We start from the raw sequence: 15203 nt of genomic DNA, 5'->3' as shown, positions 1-15203 counted from the left end.
TGTAAATGATCCTTTTAACATTTTGTATTTAGAAAGGTGAGGCATTATGTGTTAATAAAATAAGTGGGTTTTATAGATGCTGTTAGGAGGATGTTCACCCTGTTCACAGCAGCATTAAGATGCCACTAAACAGACAGTTAAAATGATAGGTTATAGGTGTGAATCAGTGCACTCAAAGCCCATTAAGGACATATTCAGAGGTAGTCTGGCCTGCAAATGACCCTACATTCTTTTAGAAATGTGTGCCCAAACATTTTCTGCACAACAATGAACAACTAACATCCTCTGCATAAGCGTTTCACAAAAAATCCACAGAGATTTATTACCAGTGTGTCAAACATCTTGGCTGAGTTGGTTTGCCTGGACCACACTGACTGCGCAATAGACTCATTGTGTATTATTTTGATATCTTCTTCTTGCTTTCATTTACGGCTGGTTAGGCGCATGATATGATTCGCTGCCTCTCACCATTTTAAAAAACAATAGCACATTTGGTCTCAGCAAACAGACATAATATACATGCTTATTTGCATAAATAGATGATAATCTGAGATGCATGTAGTGATGCATGTTAATGCCAAGGGTGAAATGACATACTGAGAGCTGTCCACTTGTGTTCAAATCATACAAGATGCATGGTAATGCCAGGTGTGAACTGTTACTTTTAGACAAGTTAGAAACTTCCCCAATGTTTCCATGTCTTTGGTTCTATTATAGCTTCATATTTCCAGTACAGACATAAAAGTCTTTCACTCAAACTAGCAAGGAAATAAGCACATATCACAAATGCCATTCCTTTAAACCTCATCTTAAATCTGCCAAAAAAAAAAAAAACAGTAAACAAAAAAAAAAACTATTACAGGTTCAATATGAAAAGATTCATGCATGGTGGTGTACTTGCATTAAGCCTGTGTTGTGCTGGAAGACTATTATTTCTTGAGCCAACTCCAAGCTATTAAGGACCGTCTTGTGATTACATGTATGATAACAACCACAATACAGTAATTTCTATGTGGAAAAACATCTTTATGCTTGTTCCCAAGTCCATTTCCTCTTCTGTGCTCTTCTGTTGTGAAGTGCGATACTAGCTATTTTTATCTTAGAAATAGAATCAGCTAATGTCAACAAATGACCAGCTCCCAAGGCAACACAGACTTCACTTGAGGACACAAGCATAGACAAATCTTATACTGAACCTTTAAAGCGGGGGTGTCAAAGTCATTTTAGCTCAGGGGCCACACACAGCCCAATATGATCTTAAATGGGCTAGAAGAGTAAGATATTAACAGTGAAAAAAGTAAAAAAGTAAATTCCGTTATGATAATGTTTAGATCCACAAAGTTTCCCTAAAAATGTGAATAATATGAGCAACCTGAAGTGTCATGAAAAATAAGTAAAATTTTTAACAATATTACACCTTAGTTTATCATTTACACATGTGCATTACAACTTACAGGTCACAGTGGAGCTACAAAGACATAAAACATCTAGTAAAAGGCATCATATTGTTAATATTCCACTTCTCTTAAGACATTTCAGGTTGTTCATATTTGTTCAGGTTATTCACATTTTTTGTGAAAAGATAGTTTGTAAATGTAAATATTTTCATTAAATTTTACTTTTTTTTACACAAAACAAAAGTAAAATTTTGGATTTATCATGATATATAGGTTACTTTGACAGTATTTTACTGGTCTGACCCACTGGAGATCAAATTGGTCTGCATGTGGCCCCTGAACTAAAACAATTTTGACACCTTTGACTGTTAGTGTGTCAGTGTAATTTTTGCATTCCAATTCATCCCATGGGCTTATGGACCCATGGTTTTGGGCTGAGGGCCATATGTGCTTTAAAGAATATGCAAATCACTGAATTTCACTATAAAGGTCCATCAGTCTGTTCCCTACTTAAACAATGAAACAAGTCAAGTGAGAACATCAGAACTTTACAACATGCAAATTGCTCAAAACATGTCTTACCTTCGTGGCAGTACCTTCCCCTGTAGTTGGTATTGATACAGTCACACAGGACCTCTCCTTGGCTCACAGAGCACTGGCCTTTGTTGTTGCAGGGTGAGTGTATGTCACATATGTACTCCAAATCACTGAGAACACCTTGGCCATCCAGCAGCAGTGGTAATGCCTCTCCCAGTTTCAAGTTGGCTATAAGGCCCTGGAACGGTGGCTCATATTTAACTGTGCTGGACGTCAGGGCAGAGAGGCGCACATCTGGTGAGATCCCCCCCACGTAGAGGTCACTGGCCACCACCATCTCTTTCCTCTTGGACTTGACCTCGGCCACTTTCTCTTCATTATCCACCACCAGCCTGGTCTCTCTGTAATTACGGGAGAGGAGGACTCTGTGCCAACGCTGGTCATTAATACGGGTCTCTGTGTGCAGGGATGCTGGTTCAGCACAATGGATGGTGAAGCGCAGCTGAAGCCTCCCGTCTGCAATTAGAAGCTCCAGGAAGTCACAGTTCCCTCCATCATCCAGATAGAGCACCAGGGCTTTGCTGATGTTGGTTTTCAGAATAAAGCTGAGCTCACCTGTCGCCTTTGCGTCCCATTGGGCATAACGAGTCCACTGTCCAGGACCCCCATCGTATTTCAAAGCCATTCCCGTTAACAACAACCCAGCTAACAACAGCAACCAGGAGGCTTTGCTTTTACATCTACCCATGATGCAAACTGTCTATAGCTCTTCTCCCTTCTCTGTGATTTCTAATATATGTTTTCCTGGCACAGCTGTGTGAAGAAATGTTATCTGATGTTTACACTTTTTGTTATCACCCTAAAATTGGCAGGAATACGACGTCAAATTCCACATGTATGAGTTTCTTTAGCTTTGACTCTCTACCCTGATTCTTCTTGCCATCGCTCCACAGCATACGCATGCCAGAGTGAACTAATGAGGCACATTGCAGAATATTTTGCAACTACTTTGAGTCGGCTGAGAAAGAGAATAAACACCACAACTGATCCACAATACTGTGTGCTTCCTCGTCTTCGCCATCCAATGTCTTGGCCTCCATCCAGTGCTGTTCCTGTTAGTTCTCCATGGGTTAGCTAGGCACACAGCCTAGGTACAGCCTCCATTCTTCTTAGCCTCCCAACATCCTACGACATAAAAGAAAAGGGTGTAATGAATAGCTGGAAAGGCTACTACCAATCTACTGTACAAAAGATTATGAATGTTGTTACTAATAGCAAGGCAAATTAACTGCAAAGATGTGATGAATCATTAAAGGAACGGGGAGGAAAACACAGATGATATATGTTCAGCCAGGTTTTGATTACTTTTCTGTTGTGGTTACAGTAGTTTAGAGCTTCAACATCAAGCCAAGATTCATCTGCATTTGTTAAACAAATGTTTAAAGTGATAAATTACTTGATTCTATAATATATCTCCCTTCAGTTCCTCTATATTTTTACACACTCACCTTTGCATGCAATATATTAATTCAGGGTACCTACATATTTTCTGATTCAGACACTTCCAGACTCAACAGTTACAATTACATTTGTGCCTCCAGCAAGTCGAAAAAGCTAAATGATTTCACACACAGTTTCCATCCAGGTTTCTTTTTTCCATTTGGGTACAGGTTTTATATCTGGGATTGTCAAACCGGCCATGGGAAAACTTGCCATTGTGGCTGTTTGGTCCACACTCCTACACAGGAAGTTGGACGGCGTTCCAGGTGTAGAGGCGTCTCCGTGTAGGAGTGCGCCTCCAGTTCACGTCATATTTCTGGACTTCCTTTTGATGACATGAAGCTCGATCTCACACATGCTTCACTGACAAAAGAAAGTGTAAATATCTTCCATACTCATCTTTCTTATCCCATAGTTAAACTCTAATTCTATACTTTTCATACTGTATAGGAACCCTGTTTTCTGTAATTTTAATAAGGTTTGTTAGTCTTTCTTTTTTGTTACAGAAAAAAAAAGATGACAAGTGGAGAGTATTATGATAATAATCTAAATGGAATCATTTAGGCTGTGAAGAAGGATAGCAGAACTGCCAAAAAGGCTTCTGATATGTTTTTTTCACTAATTGTGTCTACTGTATGATCACCACTTTGCCTTGTCTTTGTCAAGAAACAAGTGAAAAACAATGAATCTCAATCATAGTGACTCGCTTCATGTCTTCTCCACTGTTTCTTTTTCGTCTCAGGAAGAAAAGAAAACAGTGGGTCTCATTAATTTGTGGAAACCTGTGACTCCCAAGAAGCTGGTGAGAAAAAGTCTGTTTTATGAGCACCCCCACAGATGTTTTGGTGCAATCCGTGGCCTCTCTACATTCAGTGATGTTGAGCCCCTTAAGCCCTCTGCACTCCTGGGGCTCAAGCTAAGACGCCACAGCAAAACAACACACGCAGGCCAGAGGCTGGGAGTGATGAGAAGGAAAAGGTCTGAGTTGGAAATGACAAACAAAACAAAAAATTGATATGTTGTGGTTCCAGTCCCACAGAAGAAAGTGATGTAGATGTATTTGGCTGAAATGTAATCCTACCATGGCTCATTCACACCATATAGAAAGGCTGCAAAACACTAATGTCCAGTCATATTGTGAAATTACATTTGGGCAACCTCACTCACAGGTAAAACATCTCATTTTCTATGAGACAATATTTTTATTCAAAGGAAAATGCTGGCGTTTTTCCACCTTTTTATAGATGAACGATTCCCCCAATGAAAATAAAACCAACTATTAAATTCAACTATTGTGTGTGTGTAACCACAGCCTGATACAGTGCCAAATACATCCACCGCTGCCCAACACCTATTAAAAACACATAAAAGAGCAGTACAGCTGAGTGACCAAAAACATCATCAGCAATTACTATCCAGTGTGTTAAAAAAAATGTGGGACACCATTATAATAGTAGCTGATACAGCGCACTATACATCATACGATCATCATAGGTGATTTGAAATGCACAACACAACCAACTACTGTGAAAATTCTTGCTTTGTTTCCACAGGGAGAAAGGGATACAGACATCCAGCTTACATACTAGGTATCGATCCAGTCAGGTCCATCCACAGTAAACCATTTGTCATATTAAAGCTCCAGGGTTTGCAATAAACCACAAATTCTTCTATTTTCTTATACAAAAAATACACACTTTTTAAAAACTAAATCCTGCCTCACTGAATTGTATTTCTAACCCAGAAGCAGCTGTATTTCATGCATGTTTGGCCCAATTTCATCTCTGCTACAGAGAGGAATATAATATATGTTTGAGTCTTCAGGGAATTACAGGCTCTTTGGGTCCCCTGCTGATGAGGGGCTGCCACAGTTGGGTTTGTTCGCTAAAGTTAGATGTCACAAGAAAGAGTACATCACAGAAGATAAATCAAAGTTTCTCCCCAAAGTATCAGAAAGCTCCAGGCTGGGAGAAAACCCTTCTGATAGACAGGTTTATCATGGGAATAGCTGTATCCTGGAAGGTCATAACAACTGACACGCTCCTCACAGGATGAATTGCAATTTGTCAGGGCCAGGTAGTAAGTGATGCGCTGAATGCTAGAATATGCTGTACACAGATGACAATAAGGTTCTGCTAACAATTCATTTATCTTTGAGCTGTGAGCTTAAAGTGCATTTATATAGTATCCAGTAGTGACTAGGGGTGTAACAGTACAGAAAAAATTCGGTTTGGTACGTTTTAGGTAGAGGGGTCTTCGATTCAATGCATTTTCAATATGTTTTCGGTACAGTGAAGGAGAACAGTGAATTGGGGGGGGGGGGGGTTATACAGGGGTGTGCTCTGTATGTCAAGTAGCCCCCGCTGTAGACTGTAGAATGGGGCGGGGGCTTCTACCGTAACTACTGAAAACCGAAAGTGAAACTTAACATGCTTCGAACATCCAACCCAGCTTCTGTGCCTCTGTTATACACTCTGTTGTCATGCTTACCCCTCCTTATCGGAGCCCTAGCCTCAGAATAGTGTTTTTTTTGTTGTTTTGTGTTTTTGCAGTGGCGCTGAGAATTCAGCATTGGCGCCACTGCAGATTGTATATAGGGGAAACCCTGCACATGGGTTCTGCTTACGGCCACCCTGCTCATACTGTGTGAGTTCCGCTTCAAGGTTCATGTGAAAACTTAGGGTGAGTGTTTGTATTCTTCACATACGCTACATGAAGACGCCTCCATATTGTATCGAAGGCCCCGAACCAAAATGGTTCACGACAAACAAGTGCACCGTTACACCCCTAGTAGTAACATCATTATTTATATATATTTTCATTAAGAATCCATCACTACAAACATCTAAAGCCAAGTCCACTTCCTGTCGGTATGAGCTAACGTTGCTGAACGTAATAAAACTGGCCCCATTTACCTTTTATGTTTGAACTGTTCCCCATAAACATATATATTTATGGGACAACATAAAGCACACTGACATATTCACAAAGCACGAATATAACCTGTATCGTTCAGGACTATCTAATCTTTAACACAACAACTGATAAGTAATATAATTGAAGACCTGCCCCCCCTTAGACCATATCAACCACACTGGATAATTCCATAGTTGCATATATCTGATTTTTAACTGCCTTCATTTCCAAAAATTCACAAAAATGTCACAAACGTACCCTCCAAGTATCTCCATAATTATATTAGAGATCTATAGTGCTGTAGTTTATGAGCTACATGTGCAGACAGATGGACGAATGCAATTGCAAAACCATTAAAAAGTAAAAATATAATGAAATACACAACACTGAGTTGTTAGTCAAAATTAAAACCTTTCTGTAACTGAAGGGGGAATAACATTGCTTAGTGTTTTAATTAGCATAATTTAATTACTGTACATTTAAATATGATAACAGACAATTTGTAAACATTACAGTGAGTCACATAAATCAGTATTCAATACTTTTGCTCACAACAGTAATTGGTGAGGAAGATTAAAGAGCTGAAGTAGGAAAGTGGGATGCCAAAGCCAATGCACCTTCACATTTATTATTTTTTATTTTTTTTAATCAGAGGCTTAAAGGAAATGCGGCACTTAAAGCTGGATATATGGGACTGCAGGGAGTGACCCCTGAAAAATTGAGTATTTTCTCTCAGATGAAATATCTTCAGCATCTATGTATCTGTTCAAGACCAGCAAATACATTGCTTTGGAGATTCAGCAGAAGTGGGAAAACGCTGCTGCTACAGTAAAAGTCAACATGCTCTCCTGGGGAGGGCAAAGGGGAAAGGCGGTGGGGCTGGAGTTGTAACAGTTACAGATTGTTTGTGTGCCGATATTGCAGAGTTTTTCCCCCAGACGCTGAGACTAAACACTGCAGGAAATGGGACAGTGCGGTTCCTGCTTGAATCCATGACTGACATTGAACAACAGTATCAAAGTGATATTCAACAATGTTTCAGCAAAATGTGGTGATCTCAGCCCACAGTATGTAGTTTCAATCAAAACAGTACTACAGCATCAGTGTCATGAGCTACTGCTAGTTGTTTTCATCATTAAAATATGTCTGACATGATTCATGTTTACAGACGAGCTACTGTCCGTAAAGTTGTATTCACAGTATGTTCAGTGACACATAGTTATGTCATTTCATTCTAATAAAGTAGCTGCAAGTAATGTTAAATGTTCACATAAACAGGATATGATGCCAATGACAGACAAATGGACTACCGTATGGGTTTCTGAAAATATTCTGAACATTGCTTACATAAGATAAAATATTTCTTGTAGGCTTGGTTAAGTTTTAATATAGAAATATTACATATCATCACCTTCCTAAAAGTCATTTTTTCAGCAAACAAAAAAAAAAAATTGATTTAGGCACAAAAGTCACTTGTGTTATTTTAGGAAGGTGACCATATTGTAGTTTTAAAGCATTTATTCACATTACTTGAGGATTGTTTCTTTCCTATTGGTATATATGCTATTAACTGACTTTTGGGTTTGTGCATGTAAGGATCATATCCTCCCTTCAGGAACCTGGAGAAGCTCTGATCCCCATTTTGAGAAACCTGAACATGCTAGCTGGGGTATTAAAAAAAAAAAAAAAAAAAAAAAACAGGCAATGGCTACTGCCACAGTACTGTGGCATGAAATATCAGTTTGTCTATTACCACAGAGCCAATCAAATGTTAGCATTTGTACTAGAGCCAATCATGGATACTGTTACATGAACTCATTAGCCTATAGTTGCCACAGTACTGTGGTGATATATGGTATATACTTCTGTGGATTCTTTTGTGCATTTTGTAATCACAGTACTGTGGTAATTGATGGAAGAAACTACAAATTAATGATAATATATAGTATAGAACAGGAATTATTGTTCTAAATACTTTATATGCTGTTTTATGGTGCTCTTTGCTCTGTGTAGTCAGGGAGATTGAGGCTGGAGAAGGGGGTGGAGCTATATGTTAGACGCAGCAGTGTGCCATGTGACTTCTCAGTTCTGTGTCAGTTCAGTGTATTGAGTGATATGGTCTGAATTCTGCACCCTGAATGTTGTTCCAGTGGCTGATTTATATCATCGTCAGATTTTACCTGCCGGCACCATGGCACCAAATCTCTGCTGTCTCAATGTCCGACCTATTTGCTATCTGATTGCCTTGGTACTTTTCGGGCTGTAACAAGTTACCAGTCTAGACATGATATAACAAGGGCACTGATTGGCTCTGTGGTAATAGACAAACCAATATTTTGTGCCACAGTACTATGTCAGTAGCCACTTCGGGAAAAAAAAAAAAAAAAAAATCTTCAACCCCAGACCACTAGCATTACCCTTTTGGAGCAAAGAAGACACGGCTTTTGATGAGCATTACCTTTCAGTGATGAAAGTATATTGGCTGGTTTATAGGCAGGGAAATGCATCAAAATGCTTCTTTATTCAAGTCTGAAGTAAACAGACAAAAAAAAAAAAAAACGCATTTCCCAACACATCCAGCGATGCACGGCAGGTCACAGTGGGAATAGAACAGGTGATATCGTATCATTGTTTGTTTTACACAGAATGTAATAAATAGCTACATTGCCATTATCAAGAAAAAACCTCACATCATGTATTTAACCAGTGATTGTTTCATTCCGTTGCTCCCAGATACATCAATTTAAAATGAGGTCCAGTGTTTTAAAGGAAAAACGGCATCCTGCATTGCATCAGTTTGTAGCATTAATGCGGCAAGGCTCGCAGATTTATTCAAGTCTGTTGATGTGAATTTTTTTGCACTAAAAGTGTTGTGTTAATCTGGAGGTTTTAGTGTAACGTGTTTTGCTTCCACTGTGAAGTCACACCATGACCATTGGGACATCTTTACTGTAGAAACAACACAGATTTCACGTGATGAGCTCAGAAAAATAAACTGTCAAAGTAAAAAAAATCTGAGTGAGAGGACCGGCTGCAGTATTGCTTTAAGTTTGCACAGTTGTGTACAATATTTTGTTAAAACCTAAATGTACCAGTCATGTGTCCTGTTGTGTTTTAGACTGCAATGTGTTGGAGCTCTTCACTGCACACTGTTTGTTCCAAGAGAGCCGAGCATGTCAGACAGCTCATTATTTTGTTCCTGTTTTCTCTGATTATTTGATCAAATTTTTATCACCATTTTCTGCTGCGTTTTCATTTAACTTTCTAATTCTTTGTCAGAACAGTTACAGCTGCTCTTGTTGCTCACATTTAAGCATTCTGCTTAACAAGTGCTCTTAATCTTTAGCCTAATTGTGGAAATATTCAATTATCTTTCTTTCACACACTATTTTTCTGTAAATTATTCATGATAGACTATTATGTGGTTCAAACATTACTTTGAAAAATGCCTTTGAAATATTCTTTATATGTGAATACAAATTGCAGTCAAAACAATACAATGTGCATCACAATATGCCAAAAATACATTACAATATAATTATGTCTGTATGATTTTAGTAAAAAACACTAAAGAAATATTAACATATAACCAAATGTCAGAGCCAGAGATCCTGCAACTTTTGAACTGTGCAAAGTTTTGGACAACATACTTGGTAATTAATTTAAGGATAGGGTAACATTCACAAAATGTCAGATTAAATTGCCGGTTTCTGGTGTAAACAGTAATCAATAACAGGGACCTGAATAACTACTCTGTTCCACATAAACACCATATCCAGAATACGAATAAAACTCAGATATGCCTAATAAGTAGGATACTGGTGCACATGTAAACACAACCACTGGTTTGGTTCATATTTATCCCCTCATTTTCAGCTCTTGTGCTTATTCAGGTGATATATTTATAGGCACTTCTTCAGTCTTTACAAAACACAGGCCTCATACCTTAGTTTTGGATGCCTGCTTCGGTGGACTGTAAGCCTCCCTATATCATTCTTCTTACAGTTTACCCAAGCTGATCAGATTTGAGCGCTTCTACCCAATGTACCACATGCTTATATAAACAGTCAATTTTACTGTTCGAGGACCAGTGGAGGTTGGCTGCCCCCCATTCTCTAAATGGAGCCTGCAAGACTATGAAAGCAATTCCAAAAGCCTGTAGGAGCCAATGTAAGGAAAACTCCGCTCAATATGCACGCCCAATCTACTAGAAGTATGGGCCTGTCATGGACCTCTGCACTGAGTAAAACTCACGCTGCAGGTAATAACTTTTCATCACACTTGAGCCTCATATTCAAAGTGATGCCGAAGCTAAACAGTGCAGAATCTGAGATGCTGTCTGCTTAGGCAAGGCACATATATTGTAGTATTTTTTTGCCATTTGGGATGGGCATTTACTGTAGATATGAATACATGGGATTGCCACAGACTGCTGATGTTACAGAAAAAAAGGCTCTCTGATGCTGTGAGACATGGCTCGAGTATTTCCAAGGAAGTACATGTGCTACTACTGAGACCTGAATCCTTCTACTAAGATGGGTCAAGGATTATTCTTTTTCTCTTATTCCAGAAATGTTACACTTTATTTCTCAGAAAGTACATTGATTCTTTATAGGTTAACTAGAAAGCACTTAAATGTCTTCTTGATGAAAGTATAATTACAGTAAAAGTCGCCTGAATCCCTATTTTCACGTGACTAGAATTACCTGTGGACTTCTGTTAATCTGTAATGAATACAGTGGTTCGTCTGTGATCTTAATCCTGTGAGAATCAGCCATATCTAGAATTTGTCAAGTATAAAAATCCATCAGAAATTTCAGCAAACTCAGAGGTCCTGTATATATTATATATTAAAACTGACTTCTCTGTAATTTGGTGGAATTTGTGTCATTTTTTCAGCCCATTTCCTGGTTGAGGAGGCTACAGTAGTGAAGGCAAGTTTTAAAAGTATTGTCAATGGAAATTCAGGAGGCTCATGTCACAATATAGCAAGGGTGTTCACTGAAAGAACAAACTTAAATCTTTAACCCATAAAGACCTAAACCTCCACCAGCGACCAAAATATAACATATTTAATAACTTCTGATCCACTAATCCTATCAATTCATGTAAATAACTGGTGTAAAATGCAGTTTGTCACCTTTTCATGGTCATCAGATATGACCCATTTGGATGTTAAGAGGTTCCGTAGTTACCGTGGAAACACCATCATCTTCTGTAACATTGATTCATCAGTAAAATCCATAGAGTTGGATCAACGGCAGTGGATGGACACACTTGTTTTTATGTTCAGTTATTGATATCTTAGCAGAAAACATCACTTTTGATATAATAACATTCAACTTTACTCTGAGCTTTAATGAACATCTACATGATCAGTCAATTAAATACAGGAAAATACCTGATTTACACTGAAAAAATGCAAAATAAGGAAGATAATATTACGGTCGATGGTAATAAATCACTTAAGAAATGTTAAATATAGAGAAAAAAATCATTTGGGAACTGACACAAAAGTAGCACTGGGTCTTTATGGGTTAAGAAGAGCAACATCTGAGAAGGCAGATGGTTCCCAATAGTTACCTGCTACTGAAGCAAGATTAATGTTAGTAAAATTACAAATGTCTGAGTAAAATCAGGCTTTGGTTATTCCATGTGAATACAGACATTTGTGTGAATAGGGTTTAAGACTGTATTTTGCATTCTGAAGCACAACTGTCCAAAGATACTTCAGCTAAAACTAGAAAAAATAGGAACTTTTACATTTTGATGATTTTCCAGACTTAGACTTTTGACAGAGAATTTTTGTAGGTAATTCATTTATCAGACAGGGGTAGTTGTTTGTTTACCTGCTTTACTAGTTTCAGCTACTTCCTGTAGCCTTCATCAGAAGCGTCACATGATGTCGCTATGACGTGTCTTATACGGTGCTCAGGAGGATTGGCCAGACAGCAGACACGCCACAGCAACATCATGTGACGCTTCTGATGAAGGCTACAGAAAGTAGCTGAAACTATTAAAGCAGGTAAACAAACAACTACCCTTGTGTGATAAATGAATTACCTATAATAATTATATGTGTAAGATAGTATGAACCTTTACCAGATTTTGACTGAGAACAACTAAAATCTAATGATCTGCATGCTATCATCAAAAAAAAGACAAAAATCAGGATTATGTGTCCTAAATTGTGGATGCTAGACGGCTGACAGACAAATAGACGGCATCAAGAACAAACCTCAGCATAAATTCCTCACAGATTATCTGTATTTGTGTGACAGTGCATCCAAGCATGAGTAAATGTCTACATTAAAAGCAAATAGTTTCCTGTAGAGCCAAGTATAATTTATTAATCATGAGGAAATACAGCCACAGCCCATTAAAAGCTGCCTGTTTGATGCCTGTCAACTTCACAGTCCTTTTGTATGATTTAAATTAAGATACAGCGATCTTTTGAGTGAAAACATCACAGATGAATGAAGCCGTCCATCCAACTACTGCAAAGCATTTCATCTAAAACAGAAGATTTGTAAGAATTACAGATGGAGACAATAAGGGCAATAATATTACAGACTTTTAATTAACTAATTTTGGAGTTAAATCTAACATTGCGTGATATGGAACAAAGACTGCTGTGACCTACTTTCCTTTGGTAGAAACTTTGCATGAAAGACATCACACGTAAGGGCCGCTGCCTCAGAACATTTTTCTCTGAGCTCAATAATGTTACTTTATTCCATTTGACTTAATTCAATCTCATTTTTGCAGCTCTAACATTTTTTGTACGTAGTTTCATTAGTGTTTGAACTGATGAAAGACAAAAAAAATTTTTGTTTTAGATGTGTGTGTAGTTGTATATTTCAGTGATTATAGTGTTAAGACATGCTGATTTCTTCATGTATGTGTATGTGGCTTTTTTTTTTTTTTTCTATCATATTTCGCTGTGTTTTGTTGAGTTGGTTTAAAACTGCAATTACGACGGATTTCTTTCTCAGCTGTACTTCTCACGAGGGACCGTCTAACTCAGCACACTGGAAGGTACCGATGCATAGCAGACAAAGAGAGTGACCAGGAGATTTTCAATGCTCCACCACACCTTTAGTTCAAAGACTGTCAGCATTTTTGCCTCCAAAAGAAAAACTGTCAACTTTATTAAATATTTGCATAGTTCAGACTTTGCAGAAATTGCAATAAAGTACAATGAAAACACTAATAATCTCCAACTGCTCACTAAAGTAATAATTAAAAAAAAAAAAAAAACTTATTTCCCCATCACGCTATATTGTATGAATTAATCTTATAAATACACTATTTTTGAAAAGACTAATTAAATTACTAAATCAAATCTCAGTGTAGCTCATGGTTTGCAGTAGTTACAAAAATATTCATCTAAAGTGTGTTTCTGGCCATTTGAAAAAGAAAATTACGCATGATTTCTGCTGCATTGAAAGTAGAGTATATAAATAGGATATGCATGCAAATATAAGCAGGCGAGCAGCAGCAGTGGGTTGGGGGGGGGGGTGTCACTCAGACCCTGATATTGCCAGGGGACCTAAAGCACAGTTACAAGGACAGCACCCGCCCTCCACCCTACAGCACCCAGGATGGAGCCACAGAAGGCTGCTCAGCTGTGTGGGATCACTCTAACAAGCTGCTCCCTCAGTCTGGCCCAGCTGAAGCTTCTTACACTGTTTACTAGGAGCCTATAAATGCAGCCTCAGTGAGCTGTTGTTGCTGGGGTTTGGGATCGAATAAATTCTGTCTCTGTTCTGTCAGTGACTCCTCAGTGAAGCCGTACCAGCTTTAAGAAGAAGACTTTTCTTTAACTTATTTCTTAAGAGATGTCCAAACCCTGGTTTTCTTTATCATTTAGGATTTTCAGAGGGTGAATTGTTGTGGAAGGCTGCAAAATTACACTTTTTGTTATAGCGTCTTCCAAACACTAATTTGGATAGTGGAAGCGGTCTTAAATTCACCAAAAATATTATATAATACATTACTAGTAAGCAGCTCTATTTAGAAGTATATAGCTTATATGCTGCAACATAAATGTACAGGAGAGATAGGAAATGTGCCGTTATGAGACGTAACTACTGTATAGCATCGCCATCTTAGAAGGGACAAGTCAGAATGTTCCTTCACTGTATGGTAGCTATGAAATAAAACCAGGATATAGAATAGAATAGAATAGAATAATACTGTATGTAAGTAATAGGTTTAAGCAGCAGCACTTGATTTTAAATTCTAGCGTCACTGAGCAAAAAATCCATTATTTACCTTTCAACACATTGTAATTCGTGTGGTCTGAGAAGACGTCAGACCCCAGCACCTATTCCTAGCCTGTATTTTCAGAGTGTAAAAACTCTACTCTGTCAACTAGACTGTTAGGTAAACCTGGTTTTGTTTCATCTCGCTCCAACCCTCTACAACTATGCAATGTTGACTTTCTAAAAAAGATACATTTATGTTATGTTTGAAACTAAAAGTTCTCATCTGATATTCCTGCAGTTTTTTTGTGAGTGGAAGAGATCATAACCTTATAGCCCTAAGACACATACGGAATTGTTTATGATCTCTTCCACTCATCTTTCGAGGAATTATTTGAGTATTTTCCCTTATCGTCGTTCCAGTCTGCTGAACCCAGGAGGCAGCCATGTTTAGCATTTGTTTATTACATTGGTCTGACATGATCACATGATGGCTGCTTCATAACTCTAGGGAAAAAAATCTTGTTACGCCTAGACTGAGCTAGTAGAGCTGCACAACACATTGTTTGAGCATGGACATCGCAATGTACGTGTGCGCAACACTCACATCGCAAGTCCTGCAATGTAGGAGGCAAATAAACTCAAT

At 38.2% G+C, this 15203-nt stretch overlaps 1 protein-coding gene across 8 annotated transcripts in view; it reads right to left on the bottom strand.

Annotated features, from left to right (window-relative positions):
* LOC115432839 (neurexin-2-like) overlaps positions 1-15203 on the bottom strand; it is a 166881-nt gene that overhangs the window by 133492 nt on the left and 18186 nt on the right. For all 8 annotated transcript variants that reach the window (XM_030153882.1, XM_030153879.1, XM_030153883.1 and 5 more), the window contains exon 2: positions 1980-3119. In XM_030153882.1, coding sequence (XP_030009742.1) covers positions 1980-2682 — 703 coding nt within the window. In that variant the 5' untranslated portion in view covers positions 2683-3119. The remainder of the gene's footprint in view (positions 1-1979; positions 3120-15203) is intronic.

Source organism: Sphaeramia orbicularis, chromosome 14 (assembly GCF_902148855.1).
Source record: "Sphaeramia orbicularis chromosome 14, fSphaOr1.1, whole genome shotgun sequence".
Taxonomy (NCBI): Eukaryota; Metazoa; Chordata; class Actinopteri; order Kurtiformes; family Apogonidae; genus Sphaeramia; species Sphaeramia orbicularis.
The sequence above is the reverse complement of the archived record's forward strand: the minus strand, read 5'-3'. Positions and strand labels throughout refer to the sequence as shown.